The 18,430-nt window shown below is 31.4% G+C and overlaps 3 protein-coding genes across 3 annotated transcripts; all 3 read left to right on the top strand.

Annotated features, from left to right (window-relative positions):
• Positions 1-5,469: 5,469 nt before the first annotated feature.
• On the top strand, positions 5,470-7,713 carry OTP85 (Pentatricopeptide repeat (PPR) superfamily protein). The gene has a single exon (XM_047319454.2). The coding sequence runs from the start codon at positions 5,523-5,525 to the stop codon at positions 7,323-7,325; it is 1,803 nt and encodes a 600-aa protein (XP_047175410.1). The 5' UTR covers positions 5,470-5,522; the 3' UTR covers positions 7,326-7,713.
• A 2,578-nt stretch (positions 7,714-10,291) lies between these two features.
• Positions 10,292-12,441, top strand: LOC124842861 (ribonuclease 1-like). The gene is made up of 4 exons (XM_047319452.2): positions 10,292-10,530; positions 10,624-10,779; positions 11,547-11,745; positions 12,006-12,441. Exons 1-4 carry the CDS (start codon positions 10,426-10,428, stop codon positions 12,227-12,229), a joined length of 684 nt encoding a protein of 227 aa, XP_047175408.1. The 5' UTR covers positions 10,292-10,425; the 3' UTR covers positions 12,230-12,441.
• A 2,939-nt stretch (positions 12,442-15,380) lies between these two features.
• On the top strand, positions 15,381-16,913 carry LOC124842856 (ribonuclease 3-like). Its single transcript, XM_047319446.2, has 4 exons — positions 15,381-15,605; positions 15,706-15,861; positions 16,209-16,407; positions 16,519-16,913. The coding sequence occupies exons 1-4, from the start codon at positions 15,504-15,506 to the stop codon at positions 16,740-16,742; spliced, it is 681 nt and encodes a 226-aa protein (XP_047175402.1). The 5' UTR covers positions 15,381-15,503; the 3' UTR covers positions 16,743-16,913.
• The last annotated feature ends 1,517 nt before the right edge of the window (positions 16,914-18,430 follow it).

Below are 18,430 nucleotides of genomic sequence, written 5' to 3'. Positions count from 1 at the left end.
TTAGCCAATTCTTCACAGATTTAAAAATTCTTTAGAAAGAATTAGAATCCCTTAGACCTATACCCACTTGTACCTGTGAGATTCCTTGTAGCTGTGAACTTTCAAAGATTTCTCTGAAGTACAGAGAAATAGAACATGTGATATGCTTCTTAAAAGGGCTGAATGACACATATAATACTGTAAGAACCCAAATTCTTTTGATGGATCCTCTCCCCAACATCAATAGAGTCTTCTCCCTTATCATGCAGCAAGAAAGACAAGAGAGACAGGATTTGGGCATAGTCAGCCAGAGTCAAACTGCTGAAACCAAGGTTCTGGCCAATACTGCTGAAACCAAGGTTCTGGCCAATACTGCTGATAGAAACAATAACTGGAGATCTGATCAGAACTGGAAAAGCCAAGGGCATGGAAATGGACCATGTGGTCAAGGAAGGGGGAGAGGAAGGAACCCTAACTATGGAAAACAGTGCTCCTATTGTAATAAAATGAATCATACTGTAGATGAGTGTTATTCCAAACACGGTTACCCCCCTTGGTATAAGAAAACTGACAGTAATCCGGACAGGAAAGGAGACTGGAATTCTGCTAATGCTTGCCAAAGCAGTTCAAGTCCAGAGGGTGTTCAATCTACTCACCAGTTCAGCACCAATGCTGCCCTCAACTCTTTTACCCCTGAGCAGATGCAAAAACTCCTTAAAATGATAGAGAAGGTTGATGAACCCACTCACAAGATCAACCAGGTGTAGAGAGATAGCGCAGAGATCAAACAAGGTATTTCTTCTTGGATTCTTGACACAGGGGCCACAAACCATGTGACCCATGATAAAAGAAACTTTGTTACCTTTTACAAAATTAAACCTATCTCTATCAGATTGCCAAATAACACTATTATCACTGCTGAACATGCAGGGACTGTCCAATTTTGTAAAGTTTTGGTTATTTTTAATGTTCTGTATATTCCTAACTTTTGTTTCAATCTGATTTCTGTCCAAAGTCTTATCAGAGACTTAAACTACAGTCTAACTTTTTCTTTTGAGATTTGTCAGATAAGGAAGAATTCTACATTGAAGATGATTGGGTATGCTAAACCCTACCAAGGTCTATATTATCTACAAGCCTTTCCTAATCCGGACCAAAATTTTATTTCAAAGTCTGTTTTCTCTTATAAACATGTTGATGATGAAAGACCCACGGAGATGGATGCCAATGAGCAAAGAGAGACGCAACAGACTGTCGCTGACAACAATAATAGTGACAATACTGCTAATGGTGAAGAAAATCACAGTTGCAGGAGATCAAACAGGGTTAAAAGGACTCCAGAATATCTGAATGACTATGTGCATCAGGTTAATCAATCCTTATCTGTGAAAAATACTTTAAAAACCCCTTATCCCATTTCTGATCTATTGTCCTGTGACTCTTTGACAGCAAAGCACTTAAAGTATATTATGGTCATTACTACAAATGATGAGCCTTGGTCTTATAATGAAGCCAGAGGCATGTGCGAGTGGGAAGAAGCTATGTAGAGGGAAATCAAGGCCTTGCAAGACAATAACACCTGGTACATAACACAACTGCCTTCAGGAAAGAAACTCATTGGTTATAGATAGGTATACAAAACCAAATACAATGTTGATGGTACTATAGAAAGATACAAGGCACGCCTGGTGGCAAAAGGATACACACAACAAGAAGGGATAAACTATTTAGACACTTTCTCCCCTGTTGCCAAACTCACTACTGTTAGACTACTTATTGCCCTTGCAGCCTCTAATAATTGGTTTCTACATCAACTTGACGTGGACAATGCTTTCCTACATGGGGACTTAAATGAAGAAGTTTACATGGAACCACCACCTGGTCTTAATACCCATAAAGAGGGTCAGGTTTGTAGGCTTACTAAGTCACTATATGGACTAAAACAAGCTAGTAGGCAATGGTTTGAAACATTGTCCTCCTTTCTCATTTTTGTCAACTATACCCAGTCTAAATCTGACCACTCTCTCTTTATAAAAGGGACTTTTACAGATTTTACTGCCTTACCTATTTATGTAGATGACATCATATTGGGCGGAAACTCCATGACTGAAATCAATAATGTAAAGACTCTATTGCATAACAAATTTCAAATAAAGAACCTAGGAGAACTCAAATACTTCCTAGGCTTGGAGGTGGCCAGATCTAAGAAAGGTATTCATCTATGTCAAAGGAAATATGCGTTGGACATCCTTAAGGAAACAGGAATGCTGGGATGCAAACCATCTTCTACCCCTTTCTTAAGTGATACAAGCTCACTGTATAGAACAGACAACTACTTAGATGACCCTAGCTCCTATCGAAGATTGATAGGGAAGTTACTCTATCTCACAAATACCAGACCTGATTTGTGTTTTTCCATTAATCTATTGAGTCAGTTTATGAAATCTCCCACTAACCATCATTATCGGGCTGTGCAACATGTTCTTAGGTACATCAAATCTAAGCCTTCAGAGGGATTGTTCTTTGGAGCTGCTTCTCCTGTTCATCTAAAAGCTTTTAGTGACTCAGATTGGGCAACGTGTCCAAATACTAGAAGGTCCACTACAGGGTTTTGTGTATTCCTTGGATCATCCCTCATTTCGTGGAAATCTAAGAAGCAAAGCACTGTTTCCAGATCTTCCACCGAGGCGGAATATCGTGCCCTAGCAGCCACTGTATGTGAGATACAGTGGGTTCACTATCTCCTACAAGATCTTCAAGTACAAGAAGCTGGAACTCCTGCCTTATACTGTGACAACAAATCAACGTGACACATAGCTCATAACCAGAGCTTTCACGAAAGGACCAAGCACATAGAGCTTGATTGTCATGTTGTTCGTGAAAAAATACAGGCAAATCTCCTACGACTTCTCCCTGTCTGGTCGGATGAACAGCTGGCTGACATCTTCACCAAATTTCCCCATCGTGTGCGGTTCAAATCCATAGTTCCCAAGCTTGGATTAATGAGTATACACCATCCAACTTGAGGGGAGACTATTGAGCTTACCTCAAACGGAGAAATTACTGTCTGAAGACAGTAATTGGTTCGTTTAATTAGTGGTAATTAGTGGTTCCTGTTTTTCCACAAGAACTCTATAAATAGAGTTCTCCCCATTTCATTTTAGTTGTAACAAAGACATAAAGAACAAATACTATTATAGAGAATATAGCAAGTGTGTATTTTTCTTACCTCCAACGAAGCCTCTGTGCTGAGCGTATTTTCCTTTCGCCAAACGTCCATGGTTGCATCGTTCTGGAAGGTGCTATTCCACTTCTCTCTCTAGAGCCTGGCAGAGCCCTAGGCTCTTTCTCTCTCTGTTGTCTGGGACGAAGACTACTTCTTCGTAAGCTATCTTGCTTAAGTGATATTTCATCTCTCTTACGGGCCTCAAATCCAATTGGGTCGTCCAACCCTCAGATATGCATTGGGCCATATTTTAATACAACATTTGAAAATTAACTTGACTTGTAAATGGATTAAAGTTTAATGTTTTATGTTGTTCTAGGTATGAAATGAATGAAAGTTTATTTTATACAAAGTCTCAACATGATAAAAGCACATTGCAAAATATCATAGTTACTTTGGAGGCAAAGTCTATGCATTTCTCAGCTTGTAAAAGATTATAATTCTACTTTTGGATCTATACCCTATTATAGTGTTATAAAAGGAGTTTTGAGAGATTAGTTATACCAAGTTTTTTGCACCCGTTTTCATGGGTTAACAACAAAACTTGTGTAAAAGTTCACAAATTAGGAATAACATGAATTAACTTTCAAAAATTCAAATATCAAGATGAACAATTTATTATGACATATCAAGCTTCACAAATAATTTAGGTTACCAATCATACATTTGAAAACTAACATAATGTGTTACAGGAAAGGAAACAAAATCATAAATATGAAAATGATCAAACTAATAATGAGACTTGTGAGATTAAATTATTTACATAAACAATGATTAACAAAAATTATGATAATTTGTAAATGATATACATGTAACTCGAAAATATATATATATATATATATATATATATATATATATATATATATATATATATATATATATATATATATATATATATATATATATATATATATATAACTTCATATTTTCATTTTAATTAATTGTTATTTTTAGATAACTTATAATAGACTTAGTTATTAATCTCGTCCAAATATATTATTAACGTTGTGTTCTTTTAGCATTAGAGTAATTTATCATTTTTTTAATATTATTATTATTATTATTATAAAAACAACAACATAATATAAAACTTAAATGATAAGAAAATTTAGAAATTTAAACAAAATAATATATTATAAAGAAATTTTGAAAAAAAATGACAAAAAATCTCAAAATGTAAATTAGAAAATAATTCTCCTCAAGATGAAATAATATAAATACTCTAAAAATACAGATTAAGGATGTAGAAGGACTTTTTTTGCGATCTGATTTGAATTTAAATTTATCGAAATACATAGATTTTTATTTAAAAAAAGGTTTAAATGCTTACTTCGTCCTTATGTTAAGAGGTGAATTTCTGTTTAGTACCCGGTTTTAAAAATGAAGACATTGGGTGCCTATGTTATGAAAATTGTATGAATAAGGTCTTGTCCGTTAAGTGGACAACAACGACGTTAAGTCCATGCTGATGTGACCGTATTTTTCTCTTCTCTCTTTTGTTGTCCAGTTTTTTCTCTCGTTGCTTCAGCTTTTTCTTTGATGATTTATTGAACTTGTTCTTTTTTGTGGACCTTATTCATATTTTTCATAACATAGGGATCAAATGTCTTCATTTTTAAAACCGAGTACTAAATAGAAATTCATCTCTTAACATGAGGACGAAGTAAGCATTTAAGCGTAAAAAAAAAAATAACTGGAAACATGACTTTAAAAATAAAGGAGTTTATGACGTTACAATATTATATTTCTAAAACTTGATTTTTATACTTAATTGATTTAAAAAAGTATCAATACTTTATTCATGTAAAAAGTATTTAGTCTAAGTAGATAATCGTTTTAAGACAATAAAAAATGACATATTTTGTTAGTATAGTAAACTAATTTTTTATAATTTTAGTTCATTTATTTGAATTTTATTAGTATCTAAAATAATTGAACATGCGTTTAACTTTGATTCTATTAACTTTAACTTTTTTAAATAATTAAAATCGTATTTAATCTTTATCAATTATTACATGTAAATGTAAAATCTTTAATTATTTCTTATTTAATATTATTTTTTTTCTAATCAATACATTTGACAATTAATAAAGATTAATTACATTTTCAAATACCTTATGCTTTAAGAAAATTTAAATAAATTTAATGAAATAAAAATGATTATATTAACATAATAATTTTTTTATTATACTAAAAATGAGATTAAAAAATAATAAGGATTTGATTTGAACCACCGCTTCAATCCGTTATCTCTATCCATTCGTGTTTTGTAGTGTCCTCTGTTTGATGTCATGCGTAAGAAATTAGCGTGACAACAATGGCAATGTCCATTCTCCAATGCATTTCACATTCTCCCACAGAAGTCAACATAGAAGTTGCACTTCAACCTTCACCCTCCATTCTTTCTCTCATGCCCAAATGCACCTCTCTCAGAGAGCTCAAGCAAATCCAAGCCTACACCATCAAAACCCATCTCCACAACACCCACACCGTCCTCACAAAGCTCATAAATTTCTGCACTTCCAACCCCACAACCGCTTCCATGGACCATGCCCACCAAATATTCGATCAAATTCCCCACCCAGACATTATTCTGTTCAACACCATGGCACGTGGGTATGCGCGGTTTGATGACCCTCTCAGAGCAATTCTTCTTTTTTGTCAGGTTTTGTTCTCTGGCCTCCTTCCAGATGACTACACTTTCTCCTCTCTTTTCAAGGCCTGTGCAAGGCTCAAAGCGCTTCAGGAAGGTAAACAGCTGCATTGCCTTGCTTTTAAACTTGGGGTCAGTGGTAACATGTATGTGTGCCCAACACTTATTAATATGTACACTGCCTGCAATGACATGGATGCTGCTAGGAGGGTCTTTGACAAGATCGATGAACCGTGTGTCGTCGCGTATAATGCGATCATCACGAGCTGTGCTCGGAGTAGCCAGCCCAATGAAGCCTTGGCTTTGTTCAGAGAGTTGCAGGAGAGTGGCCTCAAGCCTACTGATGTCACCATGCTTGTTGCTCTTTCCTCGTGCGCTTTGCTTGGGGCGTTGGACTTAGGGAAGTGGATCCATGAGTATGTCAAGAAGAATGGGTTTGATCAATATGTAAAGGTGAATACTGCTCTTATAGATATGTATGCTAAATGTGGGAGTTTGGAGGACGCTGTTTCTGTGTTCAGGGAGATGCCTAGGAGAGACACACAAGCGTGGTCGGCGATGATTGTTGGCTATGCAACACATGGGCATGGATCCCAAGCCTTATCAATGTTGGAGGAAATGAAGAAGGCGAAAGTGCAGCCTGATGAGATAAGTTTTTTAGGTATACTCTATGCCTGCAGTCACAATGGATTGGTAGAGGAAGGTTATGATCACTTCTATAGTATGATTCATGAGTATGGGATTGTTCCAAGTATCAAGCATTATGGGTGTATGGTGGATTTGCTTGGTCGAGCTGGACGCTTGGAAGAGGCGTATAAATTCATAGACGAGTTGCCGATCAAGCCGACACCAATTCTGTGGCGGACTTTGCTATCTTCTTGTAGCAGTCATGGTAATGTGGAAATGGCAAAGCAAGTAATTGAGAGAATCTTTGAGCTGGATGATTCCCATGGTGGGGATTATGTCATTTTGTCAAACTTGTGTGCAAGAAATGGAAGATGGGATGATGTGAACTACCTAAGGAAAACGATGGCAGACAAAGGAGCAATGAAAGTCCCTGGTTGTAGCTCAATAGAGGTCAACAATGTAGTGCATGAATTCTTTGCCGGGGATGGAGTTCGTTCCACTTCAACCGTATTGCACCGTGCACTCGATGAATTGGTAAAGGAATTGAAGCTGGCTGGGTATGTACCTGACACATCTCTGGTCTTTTATGCAGACATAGAAGATGAAGAGAAAGAAATTGTTCTTAGATATCACAGTGAGAAACTGGCCATAACTTATGGTCTTCTGAATACTCCCCCTGGAACAACAATTCGTGTGGTCAAGAATCTTAGAGTCTGTGTGGATTGCCACAACGCTGCTAAATTTATATCATTGATATTTGGTAGGCAAATTATTCTAAGAGATGTCCAGCGATTTCATCATTTTAAAGATGGGAAATGCTCCTGTGGGGATTACTGGTAGTGGAGTTTGTTGAGCCAATAGTCAATATTTTTTATCAAGATTAATGAAGAAACTGCTCTATTCATTTCACAGAATTGAGTGCTAATATTTTGTGCTTGGAAGGAATAGCCACTGTATGCAACTCGGAAGATAAACAAATCAAGGCCTCTTCTTAAATGTTGGGAATTGGTAATTGTCATGACTGTCAACTTCGGATCATTAGTGATGAGTTACCTATGTTAGTGTAAATAATGAAAGAAATGTATATTTAACTTTGTAATAGTAGATATCTTTTGATGTTGCAGATTTATTGTTACAAACCAAACAATTTAGTGATAAAAGAGAAGAGAGAAAAAAAGTGCCATGTGATTTGTATGTTATTTGCTATTAAAAGGAAACTGCTTCTCTATTTTCCTTCTTTTGAGCATTTCTTGTACCATCCCACATTTCTTTTTTACCTCCACATTTCAAAAATAACATTCTTCAAAATTTCAAAATGTTTAGAATTTTTCAACGAATTTCGAAATTCAAGAAAAAAAAAAGTGAAGTGTAAAACTTTTTGAGATGTAGAAAATAATTTTGAAATTTTTAATAAATATGGCGGTAAAAACAGAAATGTGGGATGGTGCAGGAAGAAACACTCTTTCTTTTGGCACATAAACCTTCCTTACCTTCGGTGTCATATACCCCTCATGGACCAATTGCTCTTCCGGCCCATAACTTGTTGGGCTCCAACATTTTTACTGTAAGTAGCGAAGTTTTTGTGAATGTTGCATAACAAGCTTGATTTCTGTTCTATAGTTTTTATTCAATGTATAATATATTTATTTTTTTAAACTAAAATATTTTTAACCAAAAGATAAAGAGGTTATACCAGCAAACAATAAGGTGAGAAAATAATATTTAAATTAGGATAATTTTAGAAAAAGTTTTCTTAGATAATTAGATTTAGAAAAATAGGATAAGAAACAACCAATAACTTTTATCTGAAAAAAAGTAAATTAAATTTTGAAATAGGCGAGCCGGATTCTTCACAATCTTTCTTAAAATAAAATTATTTTTAGCAGCAAATTTACGTAGATTTTTACAGTTTATATTCATTTTAAATGTATATTCACAAATTTTAATCATTTCTGAATTTAATTTTTTATTATATCCAATTAATTACATTTACAATATGTTACAGTTTTCTTATTTATTAAAACCGAAGCAGTTTTTTTTTAAAACTTCAATGGTGTGCCGTTCCTAAAATTAAATAAATTATTAATTTAGTCAATTAATTAAATTTTATACACAACTCTTTCTCATAAAAGCATTGTTTATTACACAAATTAAAACATTTCCAGAATTAAATATCCACTAAAGCCACACATAGACATTTAATAGAAATAAAATGTCTTAAAATTTTAAATACATTTAATTGGAGGTAAAATATAGATTTTTTTACCCAATTTACTTCCTTATATGTCCCTTAATTTACATAAAATCACTTTATTCATTTTCTTGGTCACATATCCTCTTCTAAATAATAATTAAACTGACTCTCTCACATTTCTTATGTTACATTTTTATTTCTATAATTTACAAGTGTCCTTCCTTCCTGATTCCTTTGTTTCTTTCTCAGTGACGATTTTAACTCAATTTGATCTTTAAATCTTTCAAACTATATCTCAAATTTTAAAAAGTCACGTAAAAATAATAAAATATATAAATAATATTAATTAAAAAACATATGAAAATTAGTATGTAAAATAATAAAACTTATTATGAAAATTAAATTTTAATTAAAAAATAAAATATTATAATATAAATCCGTTAAAACGCGTGTTTCTTCAAATTTGCAAATAATTAACAATTGTCTTATGATTTGTGCTTTTATTAGTTTTGCTGATCAATCCAATCCAAGTTGCAACCTCCTTGCACTAGCTTGAATTTTGAATGTAATTTTAAAATAAATTTAACCCAAATTAGTTGAATTTACCCATTTTAACATCTTTATGAAATACTATAAAAATGTAAAGAAATGAATAAATTAAAAACTATAAAAATTAATTTAATTAACAAATAATTATTTTAGGGAAAATAGATGTAACATAGATACATATATAATAACGAATAGCAAATATCATGTTGTATTTAACGTTGATGAAAGAAAGTTACATTTTTCTACTAAAGTTATAGAAATTAAGAATATACTTAAATAGATAATTAAGAAATGGATTAATTTAAATTTTATTTAATTTAATTTGGAAATTTATACACATGTCATAATATAAGAAAAAAACACGATTTTATAAGGAAAGATAGTATAAAATTATTTTATGGGATTTAATGTCTTTTATGCACTTGAAGAGGAAATTTTAAAATGAAAAAGAAAAAAAAAACTAAAAGTGATTGAAGATAAGATTTGAGAAAAAAAACAAAACATAAAGTAAAAAGAAAGTTTAAAATTTTAATAATTCCAAAACTCTTAAAACGTAAAATTAAATATTAAAATTAAAAAAAAATCATTATCAGATTCATGGAATCAATCTAGAGTTTTTTTTTTAAAAAAAAAAAAACTAAAAGTAATTAAAGAGGATATTTGAGAAAAGAAACATAAAGTAAAAGGAAATTTTAAAAATCATTAATGGATACTTTTTGTCATCTATGATAAGTTCACTTCATTCAAGTGATAAGATTACACATAATTAAGGAAAAATACACAATTTATTAAAAAAAAAGTTTAAGCTTTCAAAAAATGTCATACTTTTAAGAATGGAGATTTGGAATTTTGATATGTGATATTTATAAAATTAAAAAAAAAATAGAGTGGCGACATGTTACTGGTATTCTGCAACAGTTACACACGTAAACCATATCAGACAATTAAGACAAGACAATGAATATATATATATATATATATATATATATATATATATATATATATATATATATATATATATATATATATATATATATATATGTAACGTTCTGATACTCTGCATTTGGGTTTCTTCTTTCCTTTCATTTTCACCAATTTTTGATATACCAATCCATAGTTGTAGCATTCTCTCAAAATCAAAGCCATAAAAAATCACATTCCATTTCTATCCCACCAATTCTAAGAACAGAGGTGAAAATGGAGTCTAAAAATTCCATTTTGGTCAAGCTTCTGCTGCTGCTGCACTATTTGTCCCTTTTCTGTGCTTCAGAGGATTTTGATTTCTTCTACTTTGTTCAACAGGTAATCTAAAATTTCATTGGAAGATCATGCATTGATGCTTTGTGTTACAAGGAACTTTTTAATGAATCATTGTTTCAAGCTTTGCTTTTTCAGTGGCCCGGATCATACTGTGACACACAGAAGAATTGTTGCTACCCCACAAGTGGAAAGCCTGAAGCAGATTTTGGAATTCATGGTCTGTGGCCTAATTACAACGATGGCTCATACCCTTCTAACTGTGATCCTAACAACCCTTTCAACCCATCTCAGGTGCTTCATTATCATATCATATCTCATAATTTCTTAATGAAAAAAATATTTAGATATGGTTCTTCAATCCTAATCCACAGTCTCTGATGTTATCTAAGGTTTCTCTTTTCATAGTATAACATTCGAGTTGCTGTAAGAACTGTTTGCTGTCTCCTCTTCTGTTTCTTCCATTTGACTCAAAAGGGCTTTTGGCCCACAATTATTGTATCCAATTCAAAAGCCATAAAAGATGTTTTGCCTTTTATCCTTCACAGCAAAAACGTGTTCAACTTTATGTTGGCCAATGATATGTTGCTAGATTCTAGTTGTTATATTATCATAATCTTTAATATTATAATGAAGTTAAAAAAAACTGAACCATGCAGCTGTAGTTTTGATGGAATTATAACTGAAAACTTCCAAAAGCTTTTACATTATGCTCAGAATTACGTTTTGAAACCTTGTAACTAGCTCTTTAACACAAGTTTCTTACTAAAGTATATGTCAGTTTTCGTACCAAGCTATGGAAAAGTGATGCCTATCCCTCACCAGATAAACCGATCTTATTTTTTTATTTAGTTTTCTTTGGTGGAACCCTATGTCATTTGAACGTGTTGTGATGGAATGTTTTTTAAATTTACTGTAAAGTTCAGATGGTGAATACCATAACTGCTACGTAGGGAAGCTGAAATAAAAAAATAAAAAACACTTGTATTCTAACCCTTGAACAGTGTTGTGTTTGCATGATGGTTAATTTGGCAGTAATTTTGTGTTTATTATGATGACAGATATCTGATCTGAGTAGTAGTTTGCAAAACAATTGGCCCACACTTGCATGTCCAAGTGGGGATGGGATGACATTCTGGAGCCATGAATGGAACAAACATGGAACTTGTTCGGAGTCAGTCCTCAAACAGCATGACTATTTTGAAGCTGCTCTCAGCCTCAGACAAAAGGCCAACATCCTCAAAGCTCTTACATCTGCAGGTACATGTTAAAACTGTTACTATACAAACAAAAGTCCCAAGCTTATATACACGTAACATATTTCTATTGGTAAGAACCTCTTAAAATGATACCAAAATCAAATCCGTATCTTACTATTGTAAGGACTTATGTGATGTGACCATATACACTCATTATCTTAACATGAGAGATTCATTGTCTGAGTTGAAAGTGGAGTTATATTTTTATACAAGTTTGATAATATGACTTATTGATTATTGATACTGAATCTCTCTTGTCAGGAATTGAACCAAACGGAGGATCGTACAGTTTGAGCAGCATAAAAGGGGCAATAAAGGATGCAATTGGGTTCACTCCATACATTCAGTGCAATGTGGACTCATCTGGGAACAGCCAGCTATACCAAGTTTACTTATGTGTCAACAATTCTGGTTCAGATTTCATTGAGTGCTCTGTATTCCCTCATGGAAAATGTGGCTCAGACATTCAGTTCCCATCTTTTTAGCTTCTAAGAATGAGTAGAACTTTATACAAAATTTTTCTACTTCTTCTCATTTTCATATGAAACTGCTTTATCTAATAAAATGGTGTATCCAATTATAGCCAACACTTCTGCAACTTCTGTTCTCAATATGATGGTGAGAATCTGTGGGAATAAATCCTAAGAATTGGAGATTTTATCTTTTCAGATATTGAATGAAAATGAATTAAAATGTACTTTTCTTTGGTAGATTTAACTGAGTGTAATATATTAATCACCTCTGTTATTTTTTGTTTCTTTAAAATTCTCACTCATGTAAGATGACCTAGCTGTTTAAAAACTGAGGATAAAATTGAACAAACTGTCAAAAAAAATTCACAGAAATAATTGTGTTCGGTCATTTTTAATTTTAATTAAGTTTTTCGTAAAAGTTTTAAGTAACTTAGATGCACGTAATTAAAGTATAGTGTTATTTTAATCCGATATGCATTGACATTATATCTTTATCAAAAATTAAAAAATTTAAAATATAAAATCAAATGATAACTGATTGTTTTTTCTTTTACAATTGATTTTAAAATTTTATAGCAATTGGTTGGGTGTTGCTCCCTCCACCACCACCCCTTCTCCCTCCATCTCCCCTATGGTTTTTAAAAGTTATAATGTTTTGTTGTATTATTTATGGTAAGGTTTGGAACATATATGTGAATAGAATGAGGTGCGTAAGAGTTCTAAGGAGGATTCTTAATGGTTGTATCAAAATGTTGTTAGTATGAATTTAGGGAGTTGAGTCTTGGTGATTATCCTGACACTCTAATGATCATTCATTCTCAAGTAGAGATAATTGATACATGTGGTGAGAGTAGCAAGATGTCTTAGTTAAGGTGCTTCGAGTATGACCTAAGACGAGATACAAACTAACCTTTTGAGTGTGGTAGAGTGAAACTCATTGACATTGACTTTGCAAAGCGGTAGAGGCCACCGTAAGTGTACAATCCGTCATCGCTTGACATTATTCATACTAAATCCAAATAGTCCAATCTAGGTTTTGACATGTTTAGGATGATTGAATTACTTTATATGAAATGTGATTCATGTGTGAAATGTTACAATATAATATAAATTGTTTTGTATCACTAGCTTACCATTTTGTTTGTATGTTTTGTTGGTATGTTCTTGTACGTGATTGCCTTGACTATGATTATCTAGTGAGTGAGTAGAAGGTGATGAGGTGACGGTGGAGCAGGCCCTAGGAAGTGGAGACGACTCAAAAGCTTAGTAGTTTTTGTAATAAATCTTTAACAGTTCTCTTTTCCTTTGGTTGTTTTGAAAACACTAAATCTTGTATATATAATTTTGAACTTAATAAATTTGTATATGAAATTTGATTATTATGTTTAAATGATTCTCATAGTTTGTTAACTGAGCTATTTTATTAATTATGTGATAATTCCTTTATAGTTTAATATTATATATTTGGAAGGTTACACTAACAAATAAATATTTAAAATATATTTAGTTACAATTCTTTTTCTAAACTTTTAATTGATTAATTAATATTTTTGATTGAATAAATTAAATTAATCTGTTATACTAATTATAAATTAATGATTTAAATTATAATAGAATTACATATTTATAATTTTATAAAAAATAATATAAAAATTGATTTTTTTAATTTTCTTTAATTTTAATTTTTAAATAAAAAAGAAAAACAAAAGAAATCGGCAGTCAAGAACGGATTACTTCATCTTAACACGCTAATTTGACGGATTAAGTGGAACAGACTAAAACATACTAACGAATTAAAAATTTTAATCGAGCTCGTCCATCTGACATACTTATCTAACGGGTCATAGCAATGCATGATACCTTTATATTTTTCCTCCATTTGGATAAAAGTGAGTAGTTATATTCATTTAGGTAAAAATTGTTGTTTAAGATGATATTTTTGTTGTGATCATTAGTTTATTATATAAGTTACAACTACGTTTGAAAACAATTTTTTTTGCATTCTCTCACAACTTCTAGATCTGGATCCACACTCTATTACCATTCAATTCGAATACGTCAATGTCCATCAAATAAATTATATTTTTATCTCTAAATTTTATTAATGTCTACGTATCAAAGCATATAATTTAAGATACCATATTTTTCATCTCTAATCTGAATTTGGTAAGGTCAAAACTTTTGAAGCTTTCTTTATCTAAAATAAAAAAATTAAAATGTCAGTTAAAACAACATTACCTAAGTTAAGAAAATGAAATTTCAGATAGCATAAAATAATCACTAAATTTGAAATATTTTAAATTTACAATTTAAAGCTCTGTCATAATTTTATCTTCAAAAAATATTTAAAAAATTGAAAAAAGAAATATTTTTACATTATCTTTAATCTCTATTTCTAAATAATATAAAACCAATAGATGCATCGGAATAAAATATAATCTAAAAGATGTTTGGTGGAAGAAATAATAATTGCAAAGAAAAAGTTGTAAGTGATAGAGACTGTGAAGAAATTGCAATGGGAAAGGGTTTGTGCTGGTTGGTATATTTCTGTTGCTAAAATGACAATCTATAGGCCAAACAGCCCCTCAAATTGACTTACTTGCAAGCAAGACCACCAAAGCTTTTGAACTTGACTTTACGTCATTAACATTGCAGCCAACAACCACACAACAACGTTAAAATTTACATCCATAATTAAAATCTTCTTAGTATAAATTTGCTGCTAAACTTTCAAACATCTTTCTTCCACGTACAATTAATTCTTGTCCCAGGGACTTACTTGCCGTGTAGAGGCAGAAAAAAGTAAACTGAATTTAGACATAGATTAGGTATCACCACTTCATATCGGTCAACTTAATGTTTAGAGTAATAAAAATATTATGATGATAAAAGCTAGAAATAAAAAATGAAATAATAAAACTAAATTAATGAGTATTGTTCAGATTGAATTATTAGGTTTGGAGGTTTGTTAATTAATAATTATGATAAATTATTGATATGGGTAGCTATAAAAAGTGAAATTAATAGTATTGGATAGACGTTGACTAATTAATTGGTTGATTACCCAATGACAGCTTAGAGGGCACGTTTTGGTGTACAATTAACAGAATACAAGTACGTGAAGTTATAGATAAAGAATGGGATTGATTCACATATTCTCCATAGCATGCCTTGTAAGCTCAAGCATCGTATAATATTTTCTGGCCTATAAAAACATTACTTTGTCAACATCCTTCATTGTTTGTTTTCAATTAAGAGAGGAAGCAGGCATCGAAGATCATCAAAGATGAAACTCATTTTTTGTATTATATCCAAACTTCTCATACTGCTATGTCTATCAGTTGCATGCCTTTCTCAGGACTTTGATTTCTTCTACTTTGTTCAGCAGGTAAGGCAATGTGTTTTGTTTTGACTCTTATAGTAACTTCATAGATAAATTTGTGTTTCTGAATCAATGTATACATTTTGTGTGTTATGATTCTATGCAGTGGCCAGGAGCATACTGTGACACAAGGCAGAGCTGCTGTTATCCTAAGACTGGGAAACCTGCTGCAGATTTCAGCATTCATGGACTTTGGCCTAACTACAATGATGGCTCCTGGCCCTCTAACTGTGACCCTGACAGTGTCTTTGATAAATCTCAGGTACTTGATAAGAACTTTCATGATAAAAAAAAAAAATACTTCATATGACATTCATATAACATTTGCTAGTGCCAAATCCCACTTTAGATAAATAATGTCAATTCTGATTCAACTTATATTTTATTAGTGGAGTACTTATGTTATGGTTGATTCAATTTAAATCATATACTTTTACAATTATGGACATCTAAAGTATAGATCCACATCTTGGATTTCAACTAGAGTAAAAGAGTTAAAACAAGGTTCATATAAAAATGAAGAAAAGAAGAAGGAAAGAATATACCATATCGATAATTAATATATCTAAGTATATACATTTGATAATATATATATATATATTGATGCAGATCTCAGAGCTTATTAGCAGCATGGAGAAGGAGTGGCCATCCTTGAGCTGCCCAAGCAGCAATGGGATGAGGTTCTGGTCACACGAATGGGAAAAACATGGCACTTGTGCACAATCTGAGCTTGATCAAACCGAGTACTTTGAAGCAACTCTCAAACTCAAGAAAAAACTAAACCTCCTTAAGATCCTCAAGAATGCAGGTACATCTTTTTCATTTCTTTTCTATATATTCTTTTTTTCATACAAAACTTGTTATCTATACATTTTACGTGATTAGAGCAACAATTCTAACAGAAATGAATGAATTTCAGGGATTGAACCAGATGATGAATTTTACAGTCTAAATAGCATAACAAATGCCATAAAAGAGGGCACTGGGTTTACCCCTGGAATAGAGTGTAACAGAGATTCAGCTCGTAACAGTCAACTCTACCAAGTTTACATGTGTGTGGACACTTCTGGGTCAGATTTCATTGAGTGTCCTTTGCTTCCAAGGAGCAAATGTGGTGAAGAAATTCAATTTCCCAAGTTTTAACAAAATTTAGTTCACTAGTTCATCGTCTTTTTCCTTCTTCATTCTTCTCTATCACATATGTGCTTCATTTGGAGCACTAAGTTGTTTAAGTCATTGATGCTTGCTTATATTGATATAAAGTGGTGGAGATGATTAGTTTCAGAAAGTCAATATCAATCAATTTTAATTGCATCATGTCACAACTTTAATCTCACTTATTCTTCATGATGTTGTAGGTTTATTACATATCATATCTTAAATGCAATGCATTTTTTTTTCTTTTCAAAATCCTTATATATAGATATGAATTATTTTGGATTAGAGCCTAAATCTTGACAAATTATGTTCCATTGGATAACTTATTAATAATTCAAATTTTTAGTTAAAGTTGTAAATTATAAACCAATTTAAAGGAACTCACAACAAACAATCAAGTTAAAAATAAACTGATGAAATAGATTTTGTATTGTATTAGTATTAAAATATGAATGTCTTACTATAAAGAAGGTTAACATCAAGATAATAATTAGTAAATAGAGAAACAAGAAATAACAAAATGGTGTAGCAATGAAACAAGAATAAAACAAATAAAACGTTGAGAGAAAATAAAAGTTATAAGTTACTATTTTTTTTTTCAATTATATCTTAATTATAATATTATCATCTATATGCATATGTCTAGTATTCTTGTGCACATGAATTAAAAATATATCTTGCCAAGTAGTTTTAGTGGGATCCAATTCTTTCCATCAAACCAAAACTTGAGAAATCTAATCAATTTCACATAACATTACTTTTGAAAATGTCTTGTTTGATATTTGTGTATTTGAAATATTTGTGAGTTCCCAATCATCAAATTTGAGTTAGAACCAGTGATGAAATGCATATTGGTTAAGTTCTTAAAAGTTTATTCAAGCTTTGTATATACAAATTTGATCATGTTTTTTTAATAAGCTATAAAATCTTCTTGACCCTAATATTCAACTTCTTCAAACAAATGTTCTCAACCATGTTAGAGATGAAAACAACCAAAGTAAGGAACTCATGTGTGAAACAAGTTCACAATAAATTAATGAATAAAAAGTTTTATATTAGATTATGCATCACATATAAATTTCTTACAATTAAAAGACTAACACCAATATAGTGATAACAAAACAAAGAAAATTCTAACAACGACTAAAGGAAAAAGGAAAACTAGTAAAACTTTTCACACTTACTTATATTTTTCATTTTTCTTTTATATTTATTTAATTTTCCAAATATATAGTCATTGATTAAAGATATGGTTACTTATTTTTTCTCACTTTTATAAGCCATCTTGATTTCATGTTTGTAATTCATGTAACAATATTCTCATATACTTTGTTTAGTAATGTTTTTTTCTATACTCTCATTTGAATAGTCAAACACTCAAAATAACAAAAATTATGAAACAATAATTTTAGACATCCTATCAACCATGAATAATAATATTTTAGACACATTTAATAATGTGAGTGGTGAGACACACAACAACTTATCATATCCTCAATTACAACAACACTTCTTCATTTCAAATTTATCTCACCGCCGTAGTTACATTTTTTTATAGAGTTACTCTTCGTGCTATTTTCTTTATCTTTTATTTCTCTTATTATTTGAATAATGACTTTTAATATATTACGATTAAAAAAGTTGAAGAGATTACTTAAAATAAATAAGTAAAT

Source organism: Vigna umbellata, chromosome 3 (genome assembly GCF_029865625.1).
Source record: "Vigna umbellata cultivar VRB3 chromosome 3, Vumbellata_1.0, whole genome shotgun sequence".
In the NCBI taxonomy this organism is placed as follows: domain Eukaryota; kingdom Viridiplantae; phylum Streptophyta; class Magnoliopsida; order Fabales; family Fabaceae; genus Vigna; species Vigna umbellata.
The sequence above is the reverse complement of the archived record's forward strand: the minus strand, read 5'-3'. Positions and strand labels throughout refer to the sequence as shown.

What these genes read in the sequence shown, in the direction of transcription:
- OTP85 (XM_047319454.2), top strand. Translation starts at nt 5,523, where the DNA reads ATGGCAATGTCCATTCTCCAATGCATTTCACATTCTCCCACAGAAGTC.
- LOC124842861 (XM_047319452.2), top strand. Translation starts at nt 10,426, where the DNA reads ATGGAGTCTAAAAATTCCATTTTGGTCAAGCTTCTGCTGCTGCTGCAC. An exon ending in TCTTCTACTTTGTTCAACAG is followed by an intron (nt 10,531 to 10,623) that starts GTAATCTAAAAT and finishes TTGCTTTTTCAG; the next exon opens with TGGCCCGGATCATACTGTGA. An exon ending in CAAAGCTCTTACATCTGCAG is followed by an intron (nt 11,746 to 12,005) that starts GTACATGTTAAA and finishes CTCTCTTGTCAG; the next exon opens with GAATTGAACCAAACGGAGGA.
- LOC124842856 (XM_047319446.2), top strand. Translation starts at nt 15,504, where the DNA reads ATGAAACTCATTTTTTGTATTATATCCAAACTTCTCATACTGCTATGT. An exon ending in TCTTCTACTTTGTTCAGCAG is followed by an intron (nt 15,606 to 15,705) that starts GTAAGGCAATGT and finishes GATTCTATGCAG; the next exon opens with TGGCCAGGAGCATACTGTGA. An exon ending in GTGTCTTTGATAAATCTCAG is followed by an intron (nt 15,862 to 16,208) that starts GTACTTGATAAG and finishes ATATTGATGCAG; the next exon opens with ATCTCAGAGCTTATTAGCAG.